General features: G+C 51.4%; 2 protein-coding genes across 8 annotated transcripts in view; both read left to right on the top strand.

Moving 5' to 3' along the window:
• Nucleotides 1–16,655, top strand: part of FLT4 (fms related receptor tyrosine kinase 4) — a 62,051-nt gene extending 45,396 nt beyond the window's left edge. For 2 of the 5 annotated variants that reach the window (XM_068959725.1, XM_068959728.1), the window contains 17 exons: nt 46–192; nt 882–1,013; nt 1,346–1,452; nt 1,735–1,870; nt 2,699–2,803; nt 4,372–4,485; nt 4,727–4,815; nt 5,116–5,263; nt 6,090–6,184; nt 6,687–6,809; nt 7,269–7,380; nt 7,718–7,817; nt 8,129–8,234; nt 9,225–9,364; nt 10,152–10,272; nt 11,076–11,161; nt 12,564–16,655. In XM_068959725.1, coding sequence (XP_068815826.1) covers nt 46–192; nt 882–1,013; nt 1,346–1,452; nt 1,735–1,870; nt 2,699–2,803; nt 4,372–4,485; nt 4,727–4,815; nt 5,116–5,263; nt 6,090–6,184; nt 6,687–6,809; nt 7,269–7,380; nt 7,718–7,817; nt 8,129–8,234; nt 9,225–9,364; nt 10,152–10,272; nt 11,076–11,161; nt 12,564–12,783 — 2,081 coding nt within the window. In that variant the 3' untranslated portion in view covers nt 12,784–16,655. Of the gene's footprint in view, nt 1–45; nt 193–881; nt 1,014–1,345; nt 1,453–1,734; nt 1,871–2,698; nt 2,804–4,371; nt 4,486–4,726; nt 4,816–5,115; nt 5,264–6,089; nt 6,185–6,686; nt 6,810–7,268; nt 7,381–7,717; nt 7,818–8,128; nt 8,235–9,149; nt 9,365–10,151; nt 10,273–11,075; nt 11,162–12,563 lie in introns of all 5 variants that reach the window. The other 3 variants (XM_068959724.1, XM_068959727.1, XM_068959726.1) reach the window with 2 other exon arrangements.
• Nucleotides 16,656–20,622: 3,967 nt separating this feature from the next.
• The window catches only part of RNF130 (ring finger protein 130), a 56,190-nt gene continuing 52,821 nt past the window's right edge, over nt 20,623–23,991 (top strand). Inside the window, exon 1 of one of the 3 annotated variants that reach the window (XM_068959410.1) lies at nt 20,623–21,075. In XM_068959410.1, coding sequence (XP_068815511.1) covers nt 20,709–21,075 — 367 coding nt within the window. In that variant the 5' untranslated portion in view covers nt 20,623–20,708. The remainder of the gene's footprint in view (nt 21,076–23,991) is intronic. The other 2 variants (XM_068959409.1, XM_068959411.1) reach the window with 2 other exon arrangements.

Here is a 23,991-nt window from a genome sequence, read left to right as displayed (position 1 = left end):
TCAGTTTCCCATTTTGCCTTCCTCCTCTTTTTGTTGCTCCTCCAGCCCTGGAGATCCCCCGCCTCAAGCAGAACCTGACAGACATTTGGGTGAATGTCAGTGACTCTATAGAGATGCGCTGTAAGGTGGACGGCAACCATATTCCCGACATCAGCTGGTACAAAGACGAGAAGCTGGTGGAAGAAGTGTCAGGTACAGTGGCCTGGGGGGGTGAATCAAAGGCAGGGCTTCACGTCCGGAGGCCGGAGAGGTGGATGCTGCTGGGTTCTGGGAGTTGCTGCGTCCTGGCAAAGGCACTTGTTCTCTGAATTGGCTGAACTCTGGTTTTAATCATGTTGTGCCCTGGTTTGCTGCACTCTGACTGGCCAAGTCCGTGCCCTAGGGGCTGGCTCAGCACTGTCTGTGCATGTGTGCGTTCAGCTGGAGAGCAAAGAGAGATGCATTGTGCATCTTTTCACTCTCAGCCCAGTGCCTGGCATCTCTGCTCAGGTAGGGTCTAACCCAGATGCCATGAAAGGAATATGGGAAGGATCCCAAGGACTTGCAGAGGGGAAGGAGCAGGTCCTGGAGCTGAAGCAGTGCTTGATGCACCATCTGGGTTACCTGAGCACAGTCCCCCATCCAGCACTGTCTGCGAGGGGATCCCTCCCTCCATGCATTGCCTGGGGAAGGCCCTTCCAGGATAGCTCTGGGAGCATTAGGCCACAGAGGAGAGTCTCTACTAGCTGGTGCAATTTCATTCCAGGCTCCCCATAATCCAAAATGAACCAACCAAAAAAAAAGAGCCCTGTTTTAAGCGTGAACATGTTCAATGTGCTTAACAGACTGACTCCTTGTGAGTGACCCCTCGCATTGAGCTCATAACCCTCTGTGCCTTACAGGGATCGACCTGGCAGACTTCAACCAGAGGCTGAGCATTCAGAGGGTGCGGGAGGAGGACGCTGGGCTCTACCTGTGCAGTGTCTGCAATGCTAAGGGCTGTGTGAACTCCTCAGCCAGCGTCTCTGTGGAAGGTACCAGCAGCCACAATACCCCTGGGGATGTACCCCTTCAAGTAGGAGCACAGCCAAGGTCCCACACCTCTTCCCTATGACATTGGGCAGCAGGAGAGCAGTGACAGCCTCACTGGTGGCACGGTGCTGTCACAGGAGGCACTGTAATTAGTCGAGGGCACATCTAGCTTTGGCAGTATTGGCCACTCTGCTTTCCTCAGAGAGGGCCTGCTCTGCAGTACCCAGCATGGGGGGAAATGCACCTCCCTGGTCTCCCCATGTGCGAGAGACAGCTGAGCTGGGGCAGGGAACAGGCATCTCTCTGGGGCTGCAATTTCCCTCCCATCCCACAGGCTCTGATGACAGGACCAATGTGGAAATTGTGATCCTGATTGGGACTGGGGTCATCGCTGTTTTCTTCTGGATCCTCCTCATCCTCATCTTCTGTAACATCAAAAGGGTACGTGTCTGCCTTTGCCCCAGGGGCTTAGAGAAGGCTGGGGCAGCACCATTGCTGCAGTGGCTGCCCAGGGGCTGTGCACGAACATCCATCAAGGGGAGGTTGTTGAGTGCTGCTCCAAACACTCTCACTGCAAAGGACAGGGCCGCAAGAGGGGACAGAGAACAGCCTTTGCTGGGGGAAGCAGGTCAAGGCAGGTAAAAGAACCAAATCCACTCTGGGATTCTGCACCCAGTGCAAGGAAGGTGTCTTCTCACCCTCTGTGCTTGCTGATTCCTGCAGCCTGCCCATGCAGACATCAAGACTGGCTACCTCTCCATCATCATGGACCCCGGCGAGGTGCCTTTGGAGGAGCAGTGCGAATACCTGCCCTATGATTCCAGCAAGTGGGAATTCCCACGAGATCGCCTGCGCCTAGGTGAGCCAGGGCCCCATCCCTGCTGCCCACTCACTTCAGCCAGGGCTTCTCACCCACCCTTCAAACACACCATCCAGGTTTCTTGCATCCCTCTGTGTATTTGCTGCCTTCTCTCTGCTTCAGGCTTCCAGTCTTCTTCCCCAGACTGTCCCTGAGGCTCAGCTGTGCTTGGGTCTGAGACTGACTACTCTGCCTGGTAAATGCAGGTCTGAGCCAACTGTAAGCCCAGACTCTCCTGACATACCTACATTGGGATCAGAAGACATCTGGGCATGTGTTAAAACACATCCCCATGCTCTCTGTCAGTCTGGACTGGACAGATCAGCCTAGCCCATAGCAAGTACCCCAACTTCAGCAGCTACCATCCAGAAGCGAGGACCAGGAATGGCATCCGTTACTCCGCCTCCTGCCAAGACACCCCCCTGCACCCCCTGCCCTCTGTCTGGGAGGGTTCAGAGGACTGTAGACTACCTCTGAGGCCCAGAGCAGTGACGCTAGCCCTGGCTGCTCTGCTGCAAGGTGTTGCACTTACCTTTCCCACGCGCTCTGCTCGAGGGCGACAAACAGCCCCTCACCTCTGCAGGCCGTTTCCTTCCTCCGCTTTGTCCATGCCAACTCTGTCCCAGTTCCTCCTCTCAGCCTTTCTCTTATTCTCACCACCAGAGCAAGCAGCCGCCTGGGAAGGGCACACGTTCCACTCCTTCCTCTTCCTTTATGACCCTTTTTCTTTCTTCTCCCCATGGTTTCCTGTTGGCTTTTTTGTTTTTTGTCCCATTCTCCTTGCACTGCACCTGCCTGCCTTCACACTGCCTCTCTCCTTGCCCATAGGTAAAGTCCTGGGTCACGGTGCCTTTGGGAAGGTGGTGGAAGCATCAGCGTTTGGGATCAATAAAAGTAACAGCTGTGAGACTGTAGCAGTCAAAATGCTGAAAGGTATGTGGACAGAGAAGCAAGATATGCAGTCTATGCAGACAGCCAAAGATGAGGCATCTGCCAGGGAATACCTACCTTGTTAATATCCACCCCTTGCAAAAAAAAAAAAAAAAAAAAAAATTCCAGGGCCTTAATGAATGTCTTATCTCCCACAAGCACTCCTGTGTGCTCCTGCCTGAGCCAGCCCTCAGCCAAGAGAGGAGCTCTAGCCAGCTTTCTAATGTATGACTTCTTGGCCCCGACACAATTGGTCCTCTTGGCCTCTTCCCACGGATGCTTCAGCCCCAGTCAGCTGCGCTGGGAGGCAAGCGGCAGAGCAGACAGGAGGGCTCGCAGCCAGGCTTTCAAGGGAATTGAGCTGTCTGTAAAGGCAAAGAGCAGGATCTTTCTCAGAGAAAGGACAAGAACATAGAGCCCCACTTTGGCAGGTCACTGAGGGAGGTGTTGCTTCTAATTGCCTTCTTCTGAATGTGCCTGTATTTCATGCTTATGGGCCAGGTTCAGAGGTGGTTAAGCAAGTAGGTCGCAGCTCTTGAACTCAGAAGGGCTGAACTGGCTTTGCACCCAAAGCCTGCTCCTTGCAGAATTGAGGTCTTACGCTCTAATGGCCATGCTTTCAAACACACATCCAGAACATCATCCCTTAATTTGGCACCGAATAAAATATCAAAGCAGTCCCCGGCCAGCAGCGACTTGTGGGTCCACTTGCCACTACGGGTGCACACATGGTCTGCGCAGCAGTTGCAGAGGGAAGCCTGGCTGTGCAAGGTTGTTTAACAGTCCTTTGAGGCATGGCTCTTACCTGGTCCATCAGCTGTGGTTGAAGAAGGTATTTCTCTCTCTCAGACTAAATTTGCAAGCTCCCAAGTATGGTGACATGCGTAGGGAAGATGCAGAGTAATATGTAAAAGGCACATGAAAATAGAGAATGTACCCTGAAGGTAAACCAGAGTCACAGAGCAACACTAGGCAGTCTCACAGCCGGAATACCTATAGAGGAGCAAGCGTTGGTGCGAGCTGGGCACTCGGAGAGAAAATGTAATAGAGAGAACTGGCAGGGGCACAGTGCTGTGTGTTTCATGTAGGAGAGGAATTAGAAAAAGACCTTCTGGGTTTGAGCTGAGACAGTTCCTATCTTCAGTCATGATCAAAAGACTCTGATGACTTTTGTTTCTGATTTTCCTTCAAATGGTTTTATGGCTCATTATTTCTGTTTGGAGGTCAAAAGGCCAGAGATTCAAACGTGTGCAACTGTATGTAAACCTTTTCCGTACACAACTACCACAACAAAAGTTTGTTGGACGGATGGTGTTCTCCTTTGGTGCAGGTCCCTGCAGCCACAGGGACCATCCCCTGCGGTTGCAGTAAGGATCCTGGGAGCTCCAGTCAAGGCCCTGACATTTCGTAGGGACACATGTAATACTAAAATGTACCAAGGCTTCAGGGTCACAGCCTCCCCAGCGAGAATTGCATTAACACCATTACACTGTGTGCTAAGAGAAGAAAGGTGGTGAGGGGGAGTGAAAAAGCTGTGAGGAGGAGTCATGACCTGGTCTGTGTGTTTCTAGAGGGAGCTACCGCGAGTGAGCACAAGGCACTGATGTCAGAGTTGAAGATCCTCATTCACATCGGGAACCACCTCAACGTGGTGAATTTGCTGGGTGCCTGCACCAAACCCAATGGTAAATATCCCAGGGCAAGGGGCTGCACCTGCTCATGGAAATTGGTGCTCCTCCCCATGCCATTTCTGCTGGCTGTGTGCATGACCGCAGGGACATGGATGGGTGGATGTTATCGGCACGTCCGTGCACACTTAGGGGCAGATGCCATGGCTCAGCAGGGCTGCACCAAACAGGAGCCTGGTTAGCTTCTGACCACCCCAAGCCCTTACCTCTTCCCCTGACCCTTGTTTTTTCTCATCAGGTCCACTCATGGTTATCGTTGAGTTCTGCAAGTATGGAAACCTCTCCAACTATCTGCGGACCAAGCGGGAGGGGTTCAGTCCTTATAGGGTAGGTAGCCTCCTTTGCCCCTAGGGACTTGCCCCGTGGTTAGGGAAGAAAGAAGGTGTGTGGCTTGGAACATAATGTGTAAGTGGGGCAAAGCTATCCTCTGTATAGCAGCAGATCAGCTCCACACAGTGAAGTTGGTTCATGTGCAAAATCAGGGAAATAATTTATTTCTGCAGTGGGCGATAGGTGCTTCCAGGCCAGGATTACAGTCTAAGAGCAGGACAAGACTGTTTAGCTCATGGATGCAGGGGTTATATTGTGTTTTGCCTGCTGAGGTTTGTGTCTTGATCTCCTTGCCAGGAAAAGTCACCCAGGCTGCGCATTCAGGTTCAGTCCATCGTGGAGGCAGTGAGAGCAGACAGGAGGAGTCGTTCTGGGACCAGTGACAGCGCTATCTTCAACCGCCTTCTGATGCACAAGAGCCAGACAGCACAGCCAATCCAGGAAGGTAATACCCTGGCCTCTGCAGCAGCTCCCCCTCAGGCCCACTGAACATCTGCTAGACTCAGCTAGCTGTGGGGACTGGGTGGGACATGAGAGTGGGCAGCTGGGACCCTGCCTCGGAGCTGATCACTCCACTGTTGCATGACAGCTCGCTGAACAGGGCTTTTATATTCATCTGTTGTCTCTTGTAATAGACCAGTGTCAGTTCTCCAGGGTTGGGACTGATCTTTTATTACAGCATGTCCCACGTGCTGCATATGCAGAGGTCTAATATGGCAGAGTCTCCAGGTGCATCACGCCACAGCCTGTAGACAGTGTTCGTGAATGTGGTCCCTCCAAAAACCTGCTTTGCCTTTTAACTCTTGGTTGGTGCACGTGCCAGCACTTGGTATGCCCTTTGAGAAGGATAGAGACCAGCTGGTGAAAGCATAGCAATGACCAGAAGAAACTCTAGAAATGAGGATTAAATTACCGTGTATTTTTTAGCCTAAAGAAGGGAGGGGGGACAAGGAATGTGTCCTCCCTGAGGCAGAAGGTGAATGAGCTGACCTTAAAGCCACTTCCAGCCCTGCTCCCTACAGCTCTGTTTGACTGTGAAGCGTGTCGGAAGCTGGAGTCGTTCTCATACATAAGCAGCTTCTTTCCATGTGCTTTCTGCCACCTGAACAGTCATCAGAAAGTCCTAGAGGGGAGCTGATACTCCAGTTAGCAGCAGGGACTAGCTCTATCCCACCAAGAGACGAGTTGTGTCCCACAGTCCTAGAGGGAGGCAAGAAGGACAGGAGACAATTTGCTGTCTAACAATTTTCTTGTCTTGTGCTCCTGGACAGTGGATGATTTGTGGCAAAGTCCCTTGACTATGGAAGACCTGATTTGCTACAGCTTCCAGGTAGCACGCGGCATGGAGTTCCTGGCATCCAGAAAAGTGAGTCCACCTTTCCCTCGCTCCTCTCCTTGTGTGCCTGCCTGACCAGAGGAAGCCTGGTGTGGGCTGGCAGTGCAACTGCGGAGCCTCGGTGCGTGCATGTACATGTATACAGACATACATGGATGGCCAGTCTCTCTGCCTGGCTGTTTGCCATCTCTGGTATTGCTATGTGCATTTCATGGCTACTGAAAGTTGCAACAACATCCTGCAGACTAGGGAACTGCTTATGGCCATTTTACAGGTGACACGCAGAGAGATTAAGTGCTCTGCCTCATATCGCTCAGGAAGTCTGTGACAAGACAAGGGCAGAAACTCCGTCCTCCTGCACTTCATCCCCTCCTTAATTACCTCCGTTTTTGATTTTTATCTTTAGCTCCTTCCCTCCTCCATCGTTCTTCCATAACAGTTCAGGTTCACAAGGGAAGGAGAGAACTCTCCACTTTCTGATAGTGGTTGCTGTCCTTCTGATTTTGCCCCTTTCCTCCTTCTGTGCCCTCAGTGCATCCACAGAGATCTAGCTGCTCGCAATATCCTGCTGTCGGAGAACAATGTGGTAAAGATCTGTGACTTCGGCCTGGCCCGGGACATCTACAAGGACCCTGACTATGTCAGGAAAGGCAGTGTGAGTGCCATCTCCTCAAACCCTGTAGAGATTAGGCCTCTGATGAGTGTTCATGAACTATCCTGGTGCTGGAGTAAGCTGAGAAAAAGAAGATGGAAAGGGATGGGTGGAACCACTTGTGTGGCTGGGACCAGGGGCTGTTGAGATGTATGTGCAGTCCTCCTCCAGTATCTGGCTTCTGTCTCCTTCCTGTTGCTCCTCAGCCCATCATTAGCTCACTCTTCTTTATTCTCTTTCCTCTTCCTTCCCTTGTTCATCTCTATTCCATCCATTTTAGTGACCAGCCCTTAGCATCTCAGTCCCTCTACTGGCCTAATCAAACATCCTTTTCTCCGTGGAGGGAGGAGCGGAGCAGGGCTGTCGGGTCTAGTTCCTTTCCTCCCTCCTGTGGCTACCAGCAGCTCTGTATTAGGATGTGTCCCTGACCAGACATCTGTGCCTTGCCTCTTCCTCCCACAGGCTCGTCTCCCACTGAAGTGGATGGCTCCAGAGAGCATCTTCGACAAGGTCTACACTACCCAAAGTGATGTCTGGTCATTTGGAGTCCTCCTCTGGGAAATCTTCTCACTAGGTGAGTGCTAACAAAGGCCACACACTGCCAGGGAAGGCAGGGCCTCTATTCCCATGTAGCAGCTCAGTCGGTAAGTTTGCAGGAGGAGACATCGATGTGGGCAAAACAAATATAGAGGCTGGATTCTCCCAGAAAATGAGTGATGGGAGCCAGGCATGTGGAGGCAGCCTCCTCCTGGCTGTGGTAGAGAGGCCTGTCGCTGGCAGTGCCCAGGACCCGGGCTGCATGTGAGAAGTGACCCCATCTCCCAGTATTTTGGCAGTCTCAGGGGAGGGGCTGGTTTCTGATGGTGCACTTCACCCTCCTGCCCCCTTCACCCCTTTCGGACCTCCTTTAGGGGCATCTCCATACCCTGGAGTCCAGATCAATGAGGAGTTCTGCCAGAGGCTCAAAGATGGTACCAGGATGAGAGCCCCGGAGTACGCCACAGCAGAAATGTGAGTCTGAAACCTCCGGGGTCCCAGTGTAAGTCAGGGCAAACCCCAGTGTGGGCTGGAAAGACCTTTCGGCCAGGGTAGGGGACCAGCCAACACCTCCTTCTCATGCTCTCCAGGCAGTTGCCTGCAGGGCAAGTTACATGGGTTCAAATCCAGGTCTGGGCAATCTAGAAATGTGGCCAATGTGCTGGGTGCCAAGGTTTCCTTCCCAGCATCGGTACGCTCTGTCCCAGTGGGCACTGCATGGGTGAGAGCTGCAGAGTGGGTGAGGGGGGGTTCTGTGTCGTACAACCACCATCTCTTGTTGGCAGTTACCGTATCATGCTGAGCTGCTGGCACGGGGATCCCAAGGAGAGACCAACTTTCTCTGACCTGGTGGAGATACTGGGGAACCTGCTTCAAGAAAACGTCCAGCAGGTGAAAACCTCTGTGGGCCCCTTGCTCGGCTCCAGACAGTTTTTTCTTCTCGCATTTCTCGCTCTTCTCGCACAGAGGAGTGCCCTCCTCTGATTCACAAGCTGATGCGTGCCTTGGCGTAGGCCAGGGGGTAACACAGGGTTTACACATGGATCGGAGAGGTCTGTGTCCCAATGGTACTGGAGAGACCATTTCTGCAGTGGCCCTTTTACTGCATCCTGATATAGCTCCAGTGCTTGCAGAAGGGGTGTCCTTTCAATCATCATTCCAGTATTTTCATCCTAATCCCAGATGACTATCTGAAATTTTTCAGCTGACTCAAGGCCCTGGCACTCCTGCCTCCCTTACGCTCGCATAATGAAAACCAGGACTTCACCAGGCTTGCTGAAACTCTGTCTTTAGATCTGAATGTCAGGGCCATGTGAACCAAACAACTGTTCTGTTACAGGCAGTCAGATACACAGATTTCTCTGAAAATGTTCCTAATGCCGGCCATGTGGTAAATGACCAGCATTTTAACAGCAGCGAGTGGGCAGCTCCGATCTTGACTTTTTCTTTATGTTCTGGTTTAGAAGATGACAGCTAAATTCTTAAATATCAGTAGTGTCCCACCCTTTCCCCCGATCTTTAACCTTTCAGCCCTGGATCCCAGCGCAGGCCCAGCTAAGCCACAGTGGCGTACCTGCATCTGCGTATCATGACGCTAATGCAAGAGGCACACACAGGTTGGCTGAGGAAGCTGGAGAACTGTAGGTGCTGTAGGACTGAGTTGTTTTCCTGCTCACTCACACCTCCGTGCAGTTGCAACACTTGCAGCCTCTTAACACAGAGGGCACTGAAATCTCCAGGTAGATGTTTTGTCCTAGAGAGAAACAGAAGATATATAATAGGAATATTCCTCCCTGTTTCTGACAGCTTCTGTTTGCAGAGCCCTTTCCTGTGGGAAAGGCCTCCCCTTCTTGTAAGGCCACTCACTCTTCCTCCTACCAGGAAGGGAAGGATTACATCCCGCTGAATGACTCTCACAGCTCGGAAGATGATGGTTTCTCCCAGGTGCCTTCCTCTGTCCAGCAAAACTCAGATGAAGAGGACTTTGACATGAGGATACGCTGCCACAGCCTAGCAGCAAGGTGAATCCCCTCTGGAAAGGGCAGAGAGAGCCCAGGAGGCAGCCAGTAAGGGTGTAAGGGTGCCTGAGGGGTATGGGGAGAAACCAGTAGTGACAGTTTGGACAAATCCCAGGTGATCAGGTCTGAGCTAAGCATTTTGGCCATAGCTTGTTGCTTTTATTCACTTTACTTTGCTGACAAGCAAGTCCCTGACGTCTGAGTCTATGACAGTCCTCCTCCTGCCTCCAGCTGCGCAGCCAGAGCATCACATCCCACTAAAGGCATCGCAGCCCATTAGGCAGACGAGGAGAGAATGTGTCAGCTGAGTCTCTGTCCTTCTGCTAGAGCAAGGGCTTTACCTTGCCTATTCCTAAATAACCCAAACAATTAGGCAAAGGCTTCTAGTCTCCTGGGAGCTGTGACCCAGTGTGATGCTTGGGATCTGTAAGACATTTCTCACCTTTTCAGTTTGGGTAACTGGATGGCAGCAGGACAGCAGATTTCTGGCCCTACGCTTACCCTGGCTGTCCAGGAGTGTGTCAGTAGCCCTATCTATGGGTAAGCAGAGAGGTAATTAGACCAGATTCAGTCAGGAAATTTGTTTGGGTGCTTCCTACTGCAGAAGGAGTATGTGGGCACGAGGCCTAAAGTGACCCCATTCCCCTCCCAAAACCCACCTTGTGGGTCATGCATGTCCCTGCACACATTGGTTACTGTGAGGGAAGGATGGGGATCAGCTCCTGTTCGTTCCGGACTCTAGACACTGCCTTAATTGGTTTTATTGAATACGATGCATTTCTGTTGGTAGATATTACAACTGTGTCTCATTCCCTGGTTGTTTGACGGGAGGAAATCAGATCAGGTGTCCGTCCAGGATAAAGACATTTGAGGAGTTTCCCATGACACATACAATGTACAAGGCACACCCGGTGAGTAGCGGCTGAATGGGACTGAGCAGGGGGCAAAGAAACGTTCAGTTGTTTCTTGGCACCTTACTGTTAAGATCATGGAAGGAAAATCACTCCTATCAAATGTCAGTCTGTCCATGTCATTCCTGTTCAGTCCTGTCCAGTCCTGTGTACATTCATTTCTCCACCTGGCACATAAGAGTTTCTCTATAGCCCAGCTTATACTGTCTGAATGTGAAATAGGGAGGTTAGATCTGCAAGCAAGGCCTGTAAAGGACCCCAGAGAGGAGTATGCTCATCACCCTTCCCAGATCTGTAAACACGGCCTGGTTAAGCCTACTGAAATCCAGCCAGAACTAGATAAAACCAGAGTGCTTGTCTGCACCTGGAGCTCCCTGTCCTGACCCACCAGCAGTGTGCAGCGGGGTCTTCCCAGCCTCTGTGAACTGGGCTGGCGCTTACATCTCTGACGGTGGCAAAACCTAAGTCCCACCATAGTGTCAGAGGAAAATCTCACCTCTCACAGATCTGATGGTAACACTTCTTCCAGCAGGGAGCATTTCTTTTCCCCAAAAGTGACAATGAGCTGAACACGCAAATCCTACCTTTGTATGCACTGCTTTTACGAAGGCACATAAGAAAACCAGTTCCAACAAGACCATGGAGCATGCTGGTAAAATGCCCTTACATCCTTTTCGCATCTCAGACACGCGTGCTCTGGTCTCCTGAATGATTCCATTGCTTTGAATGATTGATTCAACCTCCCTTCCCAGTCTGATCAGTCGACAGGGATGTTACTGATAACTCCTGTTGCTTCCTTCCAGGACAATCAGACAGACAGTGGGATGGTTCTGGCATCTGAGGAATTTGAGAGGATAGAAAACCGACACAGAAAAGAAGGTGGATTCAGGTACTCCTTAAGTCTGGCCACTCAGACCTCCCTGCTGTCAAATGCAGTGAGAGACTGGGAGGCAGCTCTTGGTGTCTCCCTGTAGGTCATGTTTCTTGGGGCTCTCAGCAGCAGCACGGCTGTGGACTCTGAGCCAGCTAAATCCGTGTACACGTTAACGAGAGGCAAAACGTATCACAAATGGACTTGCCCGTGCTGCTTCCTAGGCTTTTAAAACGTAAACTGTGAACATTCAACAGAGCAAAACATGTTCCTGATGGAACATGTCCATTAAGGCATACTGGAGTGACAGTGTTAATAGGGCTCTTATTACTTATTGACATCCTCCAGTGAAGTGTATCAGGGCTTGTTCAAGCGGTAGTAGGTGGAAAAGACCGAGGCAATGTGGCTGCCACCTACTTGGGGTTCCCCCAGCCCTGTCAAGTTGGCTCCAGCCCTGTCCCACGTGCTACAGGGCCCCGACACAGTACAGCAGGGATGGTTCAGGCCTAAGGACCTCCTGTGTGCTGGTACTGAGCCCAGCAGATTGCTCTGGCACTGCTCAGGGGCTGAGAGTGTTATGGATCGTGGCTTGAAGTCTAGGTAAGAACCTGTCCAGCTCATCTCTGCTTGATGCCAGAGCAGCCTGGGACCTCATCCCTGTGACAGTGGGTTGAGTGAGCCATGTCAGCTCATGTGCAGTCAAGGCCAGTCCCTAACCGGGGATCCCAAGTCGCTTCCTCACCTGCTCTTCTTCCCCACATCGTTCAGACTGGTCATTGTCTTTGCCCACATCTGCTGTCATATCAGACCATCTCCTGCTTCTTGCCCTTTTCTCCCTAAGGCACCTTCCTGTTTTCTCCTAGACTGGGGCCTACCTGACATCACATTCTCCGGTAAACACTGCCCTTCTTAAATCTCTCCTTGAACCCATCCTTGTTGTCACTCCTGTGGCTTCCTGCCGATCACTTGGTGTTGGCAGGCATTGGGACGGGGTTGCTGCTTTCCTTCCATATCTTCTCCATCGTCTTCCTTCATTTGCTTTCCCTCATCCAGGCTGTGGGTCTGTGTCACCTTCTGTTACTCCTGCCAGGTACCAGGTCTAGGAGCAATTCAGTTGATGGCTCTTGTCTCTCCCCGTTTGTTGGGGCCCCAACCCTTCACTGGGCTTCCCAGAGGCATCCAGAGGAGCTGAGATAACTCCAGTGCAGGGCTGTGTACAGATTTTCATGACATATATGGGTTGCGCTTAGTTACCTAAGTGAGGCTTGGTGCTGTGCTTTGAAGTAGAGGTGTAAGTTCATTCCTGACCCTGTCTCTGCCGCTAGCAGATGACGTTTCCTGAAGCTGGGATTCTTCTAGGCCAGACAGAGACTTTCCAGGACTGCTCAGGCTTGACCTTCTGTGTCTCTCTCCCTTACAGCAGTAAAGGGTCCAGCCGAACTGCAGAGCTGCTAGGGGAACAGTCGGACCTGAGGGGCAGATGTCAGCCGTCGTATGGGTCCCAGGTCGGAGGCCAGACTTTTTACAACAGTGAATACGGGGAGCTGTCAGAACACTCTGAGGACGGCAGCTGCACCCCGCCTGGAGAGGGGGCCAGTCCCTCCACTCTCCACGCTTCCTTCTTCTCCGAGCAGTACTAACGGCGTCAAGCCCCCGAGGTGCCCTGCCGAGGCATCCCCCCCACCCTCCAGGCACGTTGTCAGGGCCACCTAGAGCTTCCCCTTCAACCTAGGCCCAACCCCAGCAGGGAACCCACCCCAAATGGATGGGGAACACCGATCTCCGTGGGACTGCGGCACAACGGCCCACGCAGCACCTCCAGCTGCAGCTTCTCCGTGCCAGGACTGGAGAGAGCACCTCGCTGATTCCTCGGGTTTCTTTTATTCCTGTGGCTCAGACAAATGCATTCTGCCGGCGAGTGGGTGCCTGTGCTCAGCACTACAGCACCTTCTGCCTAGCATCCAGCCTCCACTCAGATCAGCTTCCCATTCGGAAAGCCCATTTCAGGTCAGATATAAATAGATCCGTCGTAGTCAAGTTTCTTCCTGGTGTGCAGCCTCAGTGTTTTTCCTTGGATTGCTTCCTCCTCCCGTACTCATGATGTCAACTGCTGAGCCGGGGAGCAGAATCAAAGGGAAGAAATCCCTAGTGGCATCAGCAGCCAGAGCAGGGCATTTCGACGAGGTGTGTGGAGAGATCCCAAGGGATCATTGTAAATGTTCGCACACTCTGTTCACTCTGGGTAGGTGCCAGTGTACACCCAGCCTCTTCGACTCCTCTGTGAGTAACACTCATACCCCTCTCATCTCTGCTGGCAGGGGCCCTGTCACTCTGCTTCATCACCAGGATTATTTTAGCCATCTCAACACAGCCAGTGCCGAGTAGCTGATGGCTACAGTCCTCCCAGTGAAATAAATAAATAGCAACTCTTTTTATAGGCCCTGTGCAAAATAGGGTTTTGTATAGTCAGCCCTGGGAGCAGGTTGCTCACAGGCCTGCTGCTCTTGCCTCCCCCTTCTCCCAGAGCAGTGTTGAGATCATTTGTTGCTCAAGTGAGAAATTAAAGCAAAACTGTGTTAATTTCAGCTGGCTTCCAAACATAGAGCAAAAATGGGTTGTTTGCTGAGAGGAAAAGGATCAAAGTGGTAGGGAGTGAAATGTTTATTGTCAAGCTGCTGCAATGGTTTTGCAAACAATGGAAGGAACAAAGCTGCAGCAACGAGGTGCCCCGGACTGCGTCCCCTTGTGTGTTGGCACTGCTGTGCACACAGTCGAGGGCAGCATCTGGCCTGTGGCTCAAGCACTAATTCTCCTGGATGGACATGTCTGCACCATGACCCTTCCTGCTACCCTGGTTCCCCAGCAGCCCCTGGCTCTAAGGAGGCAATCGCTGCCTCACAGGCACCTCACAGGCGCAGTTTCTGCGCCAGACCTACCAGCGCAGCCTATCTGCCTTTGGGGGACCGAGAAACATGTGTTTGCTGAGGAACCGTCTCATCGCTTGGGCTTTTTGTTTCTGAAGGATATCACATGAATTCAGAGCTCTGGGGAACCTTCGCAGCCTCTCTGAACAGATTTCTGTGCTGCTGCCTCGCCACTCTCCACCTACTTCTCTCCGTCCTGCTCATAATCCAAGAGCTCAGCCACAGAGCACAGTTACATCACTGCCGCAGGAGTCTGGGTGGAGAGGCTCGTCTGAACAGCTTGTCGTCTTCTCCCACGCGCTGGAGGCTGGCAGAGCTCCTTGCACCAGGGCATCTCGACACCAGGGAGCTCTGCTTGCAGGCCACACCTCTGAGCTCAGAGCCAAGGGTTTGGCCTGGACTTTCTTTGTTGTGTTTCCCAGCAGATAGAATGTTTTCCCAAACTGTATTTCTCTTCCGGCAGAGGGTTTTATGCATTTCCTGATGTGAGCCTGTGAGTCCTTATGGATGACTTTCCCAAGTCTTAATTATAGTTCTCTGCACACGTGTAATGGGGGAGATTTATTTAGCATATGGGAAAAGCATGGCTGTCATTCAGATTCTCTATGCCGGTGCAGAGCACAGAACCAGAGCGCCTAGTATTCCCCTTCCCTGTTGTGTCAGCAGGATGGCATGGCTATGATTTCCATGGCAAAAAGAGGCACAAAAGTGGACCAGCTTCAGCCAAGCTGGCTCAGGAATGTGTAACTGAAAACTGCATGTGGCAATTAATCCTCTGACTTCTGGCATCCCCCAAAGCTGCCAGGAGTCTGAGCTGGTAGGTGTCAGGACTCAAGGAAGCAGGACAGCCAGCAGGGTGCAGGTCAGGCCAAATTCTCCTGTCCTCACCCTGCTCTGGTTTTAAACTGTGTTGTTCCCTTGACAGAAGAAAGGCTGCGTGTGCCCGGTGCTCCTGCCTGGATTCACGCAGGTGGAAGGTGACAGACAGCAGAGTAAAATTCAGGCTGCTCTCTTGGCGATGTGCATCCTTAGGACCCAGATTCTCTTGTTCCCAGTGCTTCACAGACCGTGCTCCTCTGCCTGGAAACACATCTCCAACTGAGAGAAGGCCTAAGAAAGATGTTTATAAATTAAATAAGAAATGAAAAACAGAATTCCAAAGTGGCCACAAATCCTCGCCCATATTAGAAACGTACTGGCAAACCCGCACACTGGCAGGGCACTGGCAGGATTCCTCAACAGAGCAGGGACAGAGGCATCCGAGCGCTCTGGCTGGCAGTCAAGGCTCACAATTAGTGAGGACAGCTGCACTTGGTCTTTAGGTTCAGCTGTAAATTGCTCATGAGCAACATTGTGGAGAAGGGTTACTTCGTTAGAGCCATTGTTAAAAATCCCCTGCTGCCCTCAGAGGAAAGCACTGGAGTGACATCTGATTTTGAACACTGAAATCATTCAACTCCACAAAAGTATGTTTTATTTTCTCTATTTTGTACCATCTTGATGGGGGCGTGGGGGGAATCAGACCCCATTGTATCCGCATCAGCAGCATTGCATGAACAATACAGCCGTAATATGAGCAAATGCTGACTCCTCTTCAGACGCTCCTGATGATGAAGAACAATTGTAGTGTGGGATGTTGGAGAGTGGTTGAGACAATTGTACTCTCACTCTTTTAAAAGTATAGTAAGATGAGAGTGTACAAACCTGATACTCTTTCCCACGTTATTGCTACCATCTGTGATTACTGAAACTACGAAAGCTTTAAAGTAATCACACTTTACGTTATTTCTGGCACTTCTTTACGTTCTTCAGATAAGCCTGAGCATGAAATGAAGCTGGTCTGCTTTGGTTTTGAGATGCAAGGCAACACTGCTGTCTGTCCTTCCACAGCGACAAGAGAATATTTCAACTTTTAAAACCCAGGGTTCGATATTTGTGCCTGTTCCGTTCACAACGCACTCACTGTTTTGTATGGGCTTTTCACTGGAACTCAGCATTGAAGCTAAGCTATTTATCACCATCCTCTTTTAAAATGACCAGTCTACCCACAGTCTCATTTTTCCTTACCATTTATTGGTGTTGAGAGGTCGTTCCTCTCGCATGACAACAAAGTGTTTGAGCAACATTGGTCCCTTACTTGCAAACACACGTGCATACACATACATCCTTAAAGAAAAACCTGTGTGTCAAGTAACACTTCACTTATATTGCAATATTTTAACCTGGTACCTGTTGTTGCTACAGCAGCATTCAGTGTTTCGGTGGGCTGCCTTTGATGCAAGTAGGTTACTATGGGTTATGTGTGAATACAAAAGTGTGGTTTGTGTGTGTGTGTGTGTGTGAGTGAGTGTTTTGTGGGTGAGAGTTTTGGGGTGTTTGCATGTGCGAGTTTCTTTTACTGACGCGTGTATGTGAGTTTTTACAACTCACCTTGAGTCTTGTCTCTGGAAGTTCATGGTTATATATCAAACCAGTTAGAACACTGCTTTCTTTCCTCTCCTCCTATAGTACTTGTTACCCTTTGTCATTAAGAGTTTTGTTGTAATATCTAAATGTGAAAAATGAATAAAGTCATAACTTGCTCTTGCTCTCTCGTGTCCGTAGGCTGCCGCTGCCCGCAGGTACCACAGCGCTGCTCAGCACCGGGCCCCGGCTCCGACCCTGCTTCCAAAGGCAACTCCAAGCAATCAGCACATTTCGGTTTTATTACGGTTACTTTTGTGCCCCTTTGCGTTCCCCGCATCCTCTAGGAAACAGCTGGGCTTTGTGGCATTTCCATCCAGGATGAAGCTCAGCCTTTTCTCATGACGAAGCCGGATACGCTCTGGTTTAGCTTGCTGACAGGAGCCGGCGGCCCAGTGCCCAAGCCCTTCGCCCCACCGCCCCGCTCCTCTCCCTCGCGGTCTCTGCTGGGGATTTGGGCCCGGTTTCTGGCTAGCCACAAGCCACCTGGACGGCTCCCCGTGCCCCCTGAGAGGGTCCCCGCGCCCCTCCCGCCCTCCAGCTCCCCAAAGTCCCCCCCTCGCCCCTCTCACATCCCCCCACCCAGGGCCCCGGCTCGGCCCCAGGCGGTTTGGGGCGCCGCCGCCTCAGGGCTCCGCGGCGCTCCCCTAGGTGGCGCCCTCGGCGCGGCGGCCGCGGGGCGAGCGGGAAGATGGCGGCGGGGGGCGGTGGGAGTGTGAGATGTGCCAACGGGCGGGAGGGGCCGAAGGAAATGTCCTGTCCTGCCCCCAGGCCCTGGGGAGCGCGGGCTGTGAAGCATAAACGGATATATGATCATTTCCTTAAAAAAAAAAAAAAAAAAAAGAACAGGAGCCAGGCTGAAAGGCGACCATTTCGTGGTGACGCTGCAAAGAGGCCGGTGTCGTTTGCCTGGTGGAAAAAGGGGCCGTTACGGAGCGGCCGCCGGCGGTGGAGGCGGCTGCCGTGCTGTTACGCCCCGTGCGCCGGCGCGGGGGAAGTCTCGGCCCCGGCCCTCCACCGCCTGCGTTTCGTTCAGCTCCGCTGCCCCAACGAAGGCAACAGCAGTCAGAGCACCTTTTAAACTTCCTCTCCCTAGCCCGAGACTTGCCCATGCAAGCAATGGGGATCTTGAAGCCGCTCTGATCATGAAATACCCCATTTTTTTGATGCGTCCCTTTGCCCCTTGTGGCAGGGACCACGAGGCAGGGCGATAAGGCGCACAAGGAAGCTGTACACGGTCGGAGGGGTTGTGACTCTCCGCCTGCTGCCAGGCTGGGACCAGGCCCAGGAGAAGGGCGGATGGCGTATGTGGCCCTTGGCATTGTACAAGCAACCCACCCGTGGTGCTTGCCGGGAGGTGAGGTGGCCTAGGAATCAGGCCCTGCCGTGCTGCACTCACAGAGGGACTCGTGCACAGGAGCCCATGTGTCCATGCCCCAGAAGAAACACGACCCACAGGAAACAGGACAGTGGCAGACTCTTGTGTTCAGAAAGGGGAACTGTGAGTCGGCTCTCTGGGTCTTTTGGCCTGTTGTATCATGCATGTCCTCAATGTTTCACCATCTGGCCAGTAGAAGTTTTGTTCAACTCCCCCAGGGGTGTGAGTTACAATCAATGTTTTTGAAAGTGCTTGGAAATCCTTCTGAAAAAAAAAGGAGACCCAGTAATAGCATGGTATCCGTAGAGGCCCAAGTGCCTTATACCAAGTATTCTTCCCTGCACTCTTGCTCACTCTGTGCAGGGGGCAGAGAATCAATGGAAAAAGGGAACTGATACTCAGCATCATAAGAACCACCTCATCCTGAAATTCATTTCACCCAGCCCATGCTTCCCAGGGAAGTGCAAACAGCAACTCATGCTCCATCTGCCCTTCCGGCCAGCAGCCAGTTTGGCACAAGGCTGCTCTCAAGCAAGTGTAAGCAGCTCCAGGAGAAGATGCCCTCACAGGAGCCTGGTGCACCAGCGCACAGCTGCCTGCCACTTCTGTGCCACTTCCACAGCAACTTTGGGGAATATCCTGGCCATGAGACAGTAGAGGAAGCGGACAGAGGGCAGGAGCGGGTGCTGCTGCTGACCCAGAGACACAGGGTGATCCAGTTTAGCCCAACTTGCTGAGCCAGCTCTTCTCGTCCCTGCCTCAGCCCATGCAGCGATGAACTTTCCTTTCTAAGGACAGTCCTTTCTAAGGACTGGGCTGAAACAGAGGCATTCCAGCAGTAAAGCATATGACTTTGCATCAAGACAATGCAGAATTCTTAGTCCTTAAAAATCAAACTACTCCCTGCACTGCAAGAGTGACAGCTCTGAAACATGTTCTGCACAGAGCATTATCAGATGGTTTGGCATGATACTCGCCCTCCAGTTGCCCCCCAATAGAGGATGAAAGGTTTGGCGAAATGTTGAGGAGCCATCAATGGCATGTACGTGTGGTTCCTCACCTAGCATTTACTGTGAAGGGCAAAATTAAAAAAAAAAAAAAAAGATGGAAGCAGAGCATTGAGTTGCTGCTTCAGAAACGTTTCCTGGATTGTATTGACATTTTTACAGAGCTTTTCATAAACAGCGTCTCGGAGGATTTTACAATGCCACAAGTTGCATGCCTTTAGCAGGCCCCGTGCGCCAATTCTGCTCGCAGATGCAGGTTTGCAAAGCCCACTGCTTTCCTTGGAAATGGCATGGATCTCTCCAAGGGCAGGATTAGACCCACTGCTTGCAGGTAAATGAGATAAATTGAATGTGCTTTTACACCGTTATCTTTCATGCATATGTGATCAGGTGCATCACAATCAGATAAGCTACTAAGTCTTCCAAAAGCGAATAGTTTAATAGGATGCTGAGGCTAAACACCGTGCTTATCACTGGGCCTTCCCGAACAGCTGATCAAGTCACCAGGGAGACTGTATCTCAGAAGAACAGCATAGTTTTTTGCTCAGAAAGTATCCTAAACCACAGCCATGCAGAACTTCTTTTCTTTGCCTTGAGTAATTTTCAGATGATTTGCCTTTCAAGATCTGGTAAAGCCTTTACATTGCGTTGTTACTTCTCTGGTCATGAAGCAGCTCAAAACCTTCAAACCGTGATGTTAGTTAAACAGATAGCAATTCATCAAGTCCTGTTTTGCAGTATGTCATGGGAATAATATTATTAACAACAGCTTTTAAGATTTCCTGTTTAATTACTGCAAAAATAAGTAACTCCAGAATGGGTATCTAGCCAAATCCCGGTAGAGGAGCAATGGTGTTCCTGCCTCAACGGACACACTGAAGCTTGTGCCACCTCTTTTTCACACATACAGCACTTTTCTTCCATTTCAGATGTGCTTTTAAACACCCTCCTGGATCTTCTTGATGGCCAACAGCGCTCTCACTCTCAAATTAAGCTGAAAAACAAAAGCACCCACTGCACACAGGCTATTTGCCTTTACACCTCAATCCCTGAATAAGAAAGCTGACAGTCACTAGAGCCACGTACTCCTCCTAGATGGCCATAAAGTCCCGAAACTGGCCCAACCGTTACACAGACCGCTCTTAACGGCATCCCCAGGCCCAGCCCAAGCCACCACCGCCATGGCTGCCCGCCCCGGGCTGACGTCACCCGCGGGACGCCCCGCCCCGCCCCGCCGCTCCCCCCGCCCGCCCATGGGCGTGGCCGGCGTGTCGTCCCCGCTGGCCCCGCCTCTCGCCTCGTGGCGCTGGGCGGGGCGCGGGGCGCCTGCGCCGTGCGGGGTGCGGGGGGGGGGGGCAGGGGATAGGAGGGCGAGCGGCGGCGGGCTGCGGTCGGGGCGTGGAGGAGGCGGTTTCTGGCGGCGCGACGCGACGCGGCGGCGGGAGGGTGCGCGGGGCCGGCCGAGCATGGGGCGGCAGCCGCCGGCCGAGGGCAGCGCGGCGCGGCGCCCGCCGCACTAAGGCGGCGGCGGCGAGCGTGAGGCGAAGGCGGCGAGCCCGGCGGCTGTGCGCGCCTGAGGCGGCGGCGGTTTCTGGCGGGGCGCTGAGGGGGCCGCGGCGCCGCCCCCGCCGCCTCCCCTGTGCCCGGCGCAGGCAGCGGCAGCAGCGGCGGCGGCGCTGCGCTCCCCCGCGGCGGGCCCGGCGGCATGAGCCCGGCGCCCTGAGGGGCGCGGAGCGGGGCTCGCCGCGGCCGGCGGAGCGGGCTCGGCCGGGCTGCCTGGCTCCTCCCATGGCATGAGCCCCCGCTCGCCTCCTCCCGCCGCCGTCGCCCGCTCTCGGTCCTTCCCGGCTGCCGGGCTGTCAGATGGGCTCAGCGGCCGCCGGCGCCCAAGCTTGAAGATGAGCCCGACGCGGCGGGCCGGCCGGCACTGGCACCGCCGCTCCTCCGTGCTGCTCCTGGCCCTGTGGCACTGCTGGCTCTGGCCGGCCGGCGCCGACAACGCGAGCCAGGCGTACTACACGGCCCTCATCAACGTGACGGTGCTGCACCCCGACCGGCTGGGCCCCACGCTGCTGCGCCTCGACCGCGGCCGCTACGGGCAGGACTCCCCCAAGGTGGAGGTCAAGGGGCTGCTGGTGGCGCCGGTGCCCATTAACGGAGGTAACGGCTGTGGCGGGGCGGGGCGGGGGGGCGCGGGGGGCCGCCGCCGCCGCCCCCGGCTGCCCTGTGCCGCGGCGCCGGCTGCTCGCTCAGCCCCGCTCGGAGAGCGATCAATCACCGGCTCTGCGCTGCCTGGCTGACAGGGCTGCTGGCCGCGGTCGGGGCTTTGCAGACTTTCCTAGAGAGCTTTGACAAAAGAGGAGGAAGAACTTGCCCAGAAACAATAAATCCGTCATCTCGGCGGGCTGGTCCCCTCGAGAGACGGAGGCGCCGTTCCCGGACTAGCGGCGGAGACTTGTTCGCCGTAGTTCGCAGCGTTTGGTCGGAGCGTGGCCGTGAGGGTCAGAACAGCTGCACGCCGATCTCGCTGTCACAGATGGCTGTGAGAAGGTCTTAGGCTTTTGCAGCTGCATAAAGTCATGGTTATTCAGTAGGCGTTTCTTAAAAACGCTTTTTATTCTTTCCGTCAGCGCTTAGAATGACTGAAGCTATCAAGCTGTTGCTTTCGTGCGTCCAACCCAAAACGTGCTCAAGTTTGAGATGTTGAACGTTGTGTAGTGCTTTCAAATACGTGTTTTGTTTTATTAAGGTGAAGCTGTTTGTCCATTGATTGTTTTCTGAATAAATGTATGCGTTAGGTTTTCTAGAAAACACTAACTTAAAACAAGTGAGAGTCTCTCATTATCCTGATTTTTTTTTTCCTAAAATGAAACCAGTCACTTCAGTCACAGTAATGTGGTTCTAATAGTATCTTCTTATTTTGAAAACCCTTCTCAAGATTATCTAAACTGCCATCTTCAAGAAATGGATCACTTGATGGATCACAGTGGTCCCAACCTGTATTTTGGACAGTAAACCTCTGAAGATAGCATTAAGTGAAATAATGTAATCAATTAAACCTAGACTCTAAGTGATGAGTACTTAAGAATTTTAAAAGAAATGATAACACAACTGCTGTATTATTAAAAGCTTTTGAGAATTTACCAGCCCTTAAGATCAGGAAAATACTCCGATGCCAGAGATCCTGCCAAGCAGCCTGTTCTAAGCTTCTAGTGTATATGAGGCAGGCTGTGCCTCAGCACGTGCCTGCTGGTCTCGTTGAAGCTCTGCTTCATTAGCTTTAGGAAACGTTAATTAGAACATATTAAAACAGCATGTTTTTTGAGAAGAGCGAGGAAGCAAAAATCTTTTAGCAAGGCAACTGCAAAACAACTTTCACTTATTTCAAATCCTACCTTTACCAGTCCCTTTTTCAGAAATCCAGCTATCATTGGATATGCTTAGTCTTTCACTCTTATCCTGCTTCCCGGTATACCTCGCTTAACGCCCCACCACCACCCAGAAACCTCGTATGAAATCAAGAGGATGTCGTGAAAGTGTTAGGCATCTAACAAACATTGTCATAATAAGTGACGTTTCTGAGGGCTTTTTAAATTGCTGCTTTTTAGTATATGAAAGGTATCAAATCACTTGGTTACTTCAGAAGTTGTGCTATTTATCAAGAAAAAATTTTAGAATTAATTACTTTTTAATCTGCTTTTATAACTTTTTCTGATCCCTTCCAACGGGATCTTCACTAAAGAGTAATTACAACACTGACAGAGGCTGAGAGGATCTCACTGGAAGCTAACAGTGAGAGAAGAGCTAAATGAAGCTATCAGCAATCCATAAACAGCACTCTTATACATTACTGCTGAAGTATAATATGATGAATAATTCCAGTGAGAAAGCACAGTAAGAATCACGAAACTGCAGGTCTCTGAATTACTGCAGTTTTGACATGCTCTAATCGTCGAAACTTTGCCATCGCTCAATGAGGAGGTTCAATTTGTCAACGGAAGACTGTTAAAGCAAACACTGCGGCAGTTGTTTTCCTTTAAAAGTCTTCTGAATTGTTCTATATACGTTGTTATACAGTATTTGTTTTGTTTTGATTTTGCCAAGGCACTTCACGTGGGTTAAAAATTTCATGCGACAGAAAAGACTGGAATATGTTATGCTTTTAGTTAGGATATTCTTGAACACTTAGGAATCTTATGTTTATATTCGGCCTTTTTATTTCTGGGTTGGATAAGAGACAATGCTGTCTTGCTGTCAGTAGTTGCTGTAATACCTTTTTATCAGCCTCCTAATCTTGCTGTAGAACTTGTTTGGAGTATATTTATGTTTTTTTTAATAGCTCTCAAGTAGCTAGCAGAAGTCTCTGCTTTTAGAGCAGCAAATGGTCTGCCTGTTCCCCAGTTCTTATGTACCCTAAGAAGAAAAGGCCTCTATATCTTTTAGCAGCTATGTTTGTGAATACTTTAGTGCTGAAACTGTTTTGAGGTCAGGTATTCACCCATTCATGGGGCATTCCTTGGAGTTTCCTTGAATGTGGGTGATCTGTTAGCGTCTTGCTGGAGTAGACTCGGGCATCCTTGCACTAAAAGGCTGAAATGTCCTTAATGTCACATTTTCACATGCTGCATTAAGATCCCTTACTCATTGCTTGCGGGGGAACAAAAGAGTTTAATGTTTCAGGATCTGGGGCCGATGATTTGCTGTTGAACATACAGCATTTATAATAGCATACCTGTGATACGCTTCATAGTCAAAAACATAAGCTAACAACACTACGCCTAATATTTTATATACTACTTTTTTGAAGTTGCTGGAGTCCCGTGTGACAGCCATCCTTCAAATTTCAGTACAGTAAATTCAATCACTTTTCCTGTTTCTGTAGCAGAATTTCTTTACTTGATTTTAAGGTTGTTATCTTACTACAAGTATTACAAGCTTTGTTTCCGTGTTTTTTTTGTAGAACCCTGTTTGAAATTGATACAGGGTTTCAAAAGCCATATTCTTTTGGAAGTGACATGGTAGTAATTCACCTGACCTTTTGTGAATGCTAATTATGAAAGTGTAGCTTGAGTGATC

This window comes from Struthio camelus, chromosome 13 (assembly GCF_040807025.1).
Source record: "Struthio camelus isolate bStrCam1 chromosome 13, bStrCam1.hap1, whole genome shotgun sequence".
Taxonomy (NCBI): Eukaryota; Metazoa; Chordata; class Aves; order Struthioniformes; family Struthionidae; genus Struthio; species Struthio camelus.
The sequence above is the reverse complement of the archived record's forward strand: the minus strand, read 5'-3'. Positions and strand labels throughout refer to the sequence as shown.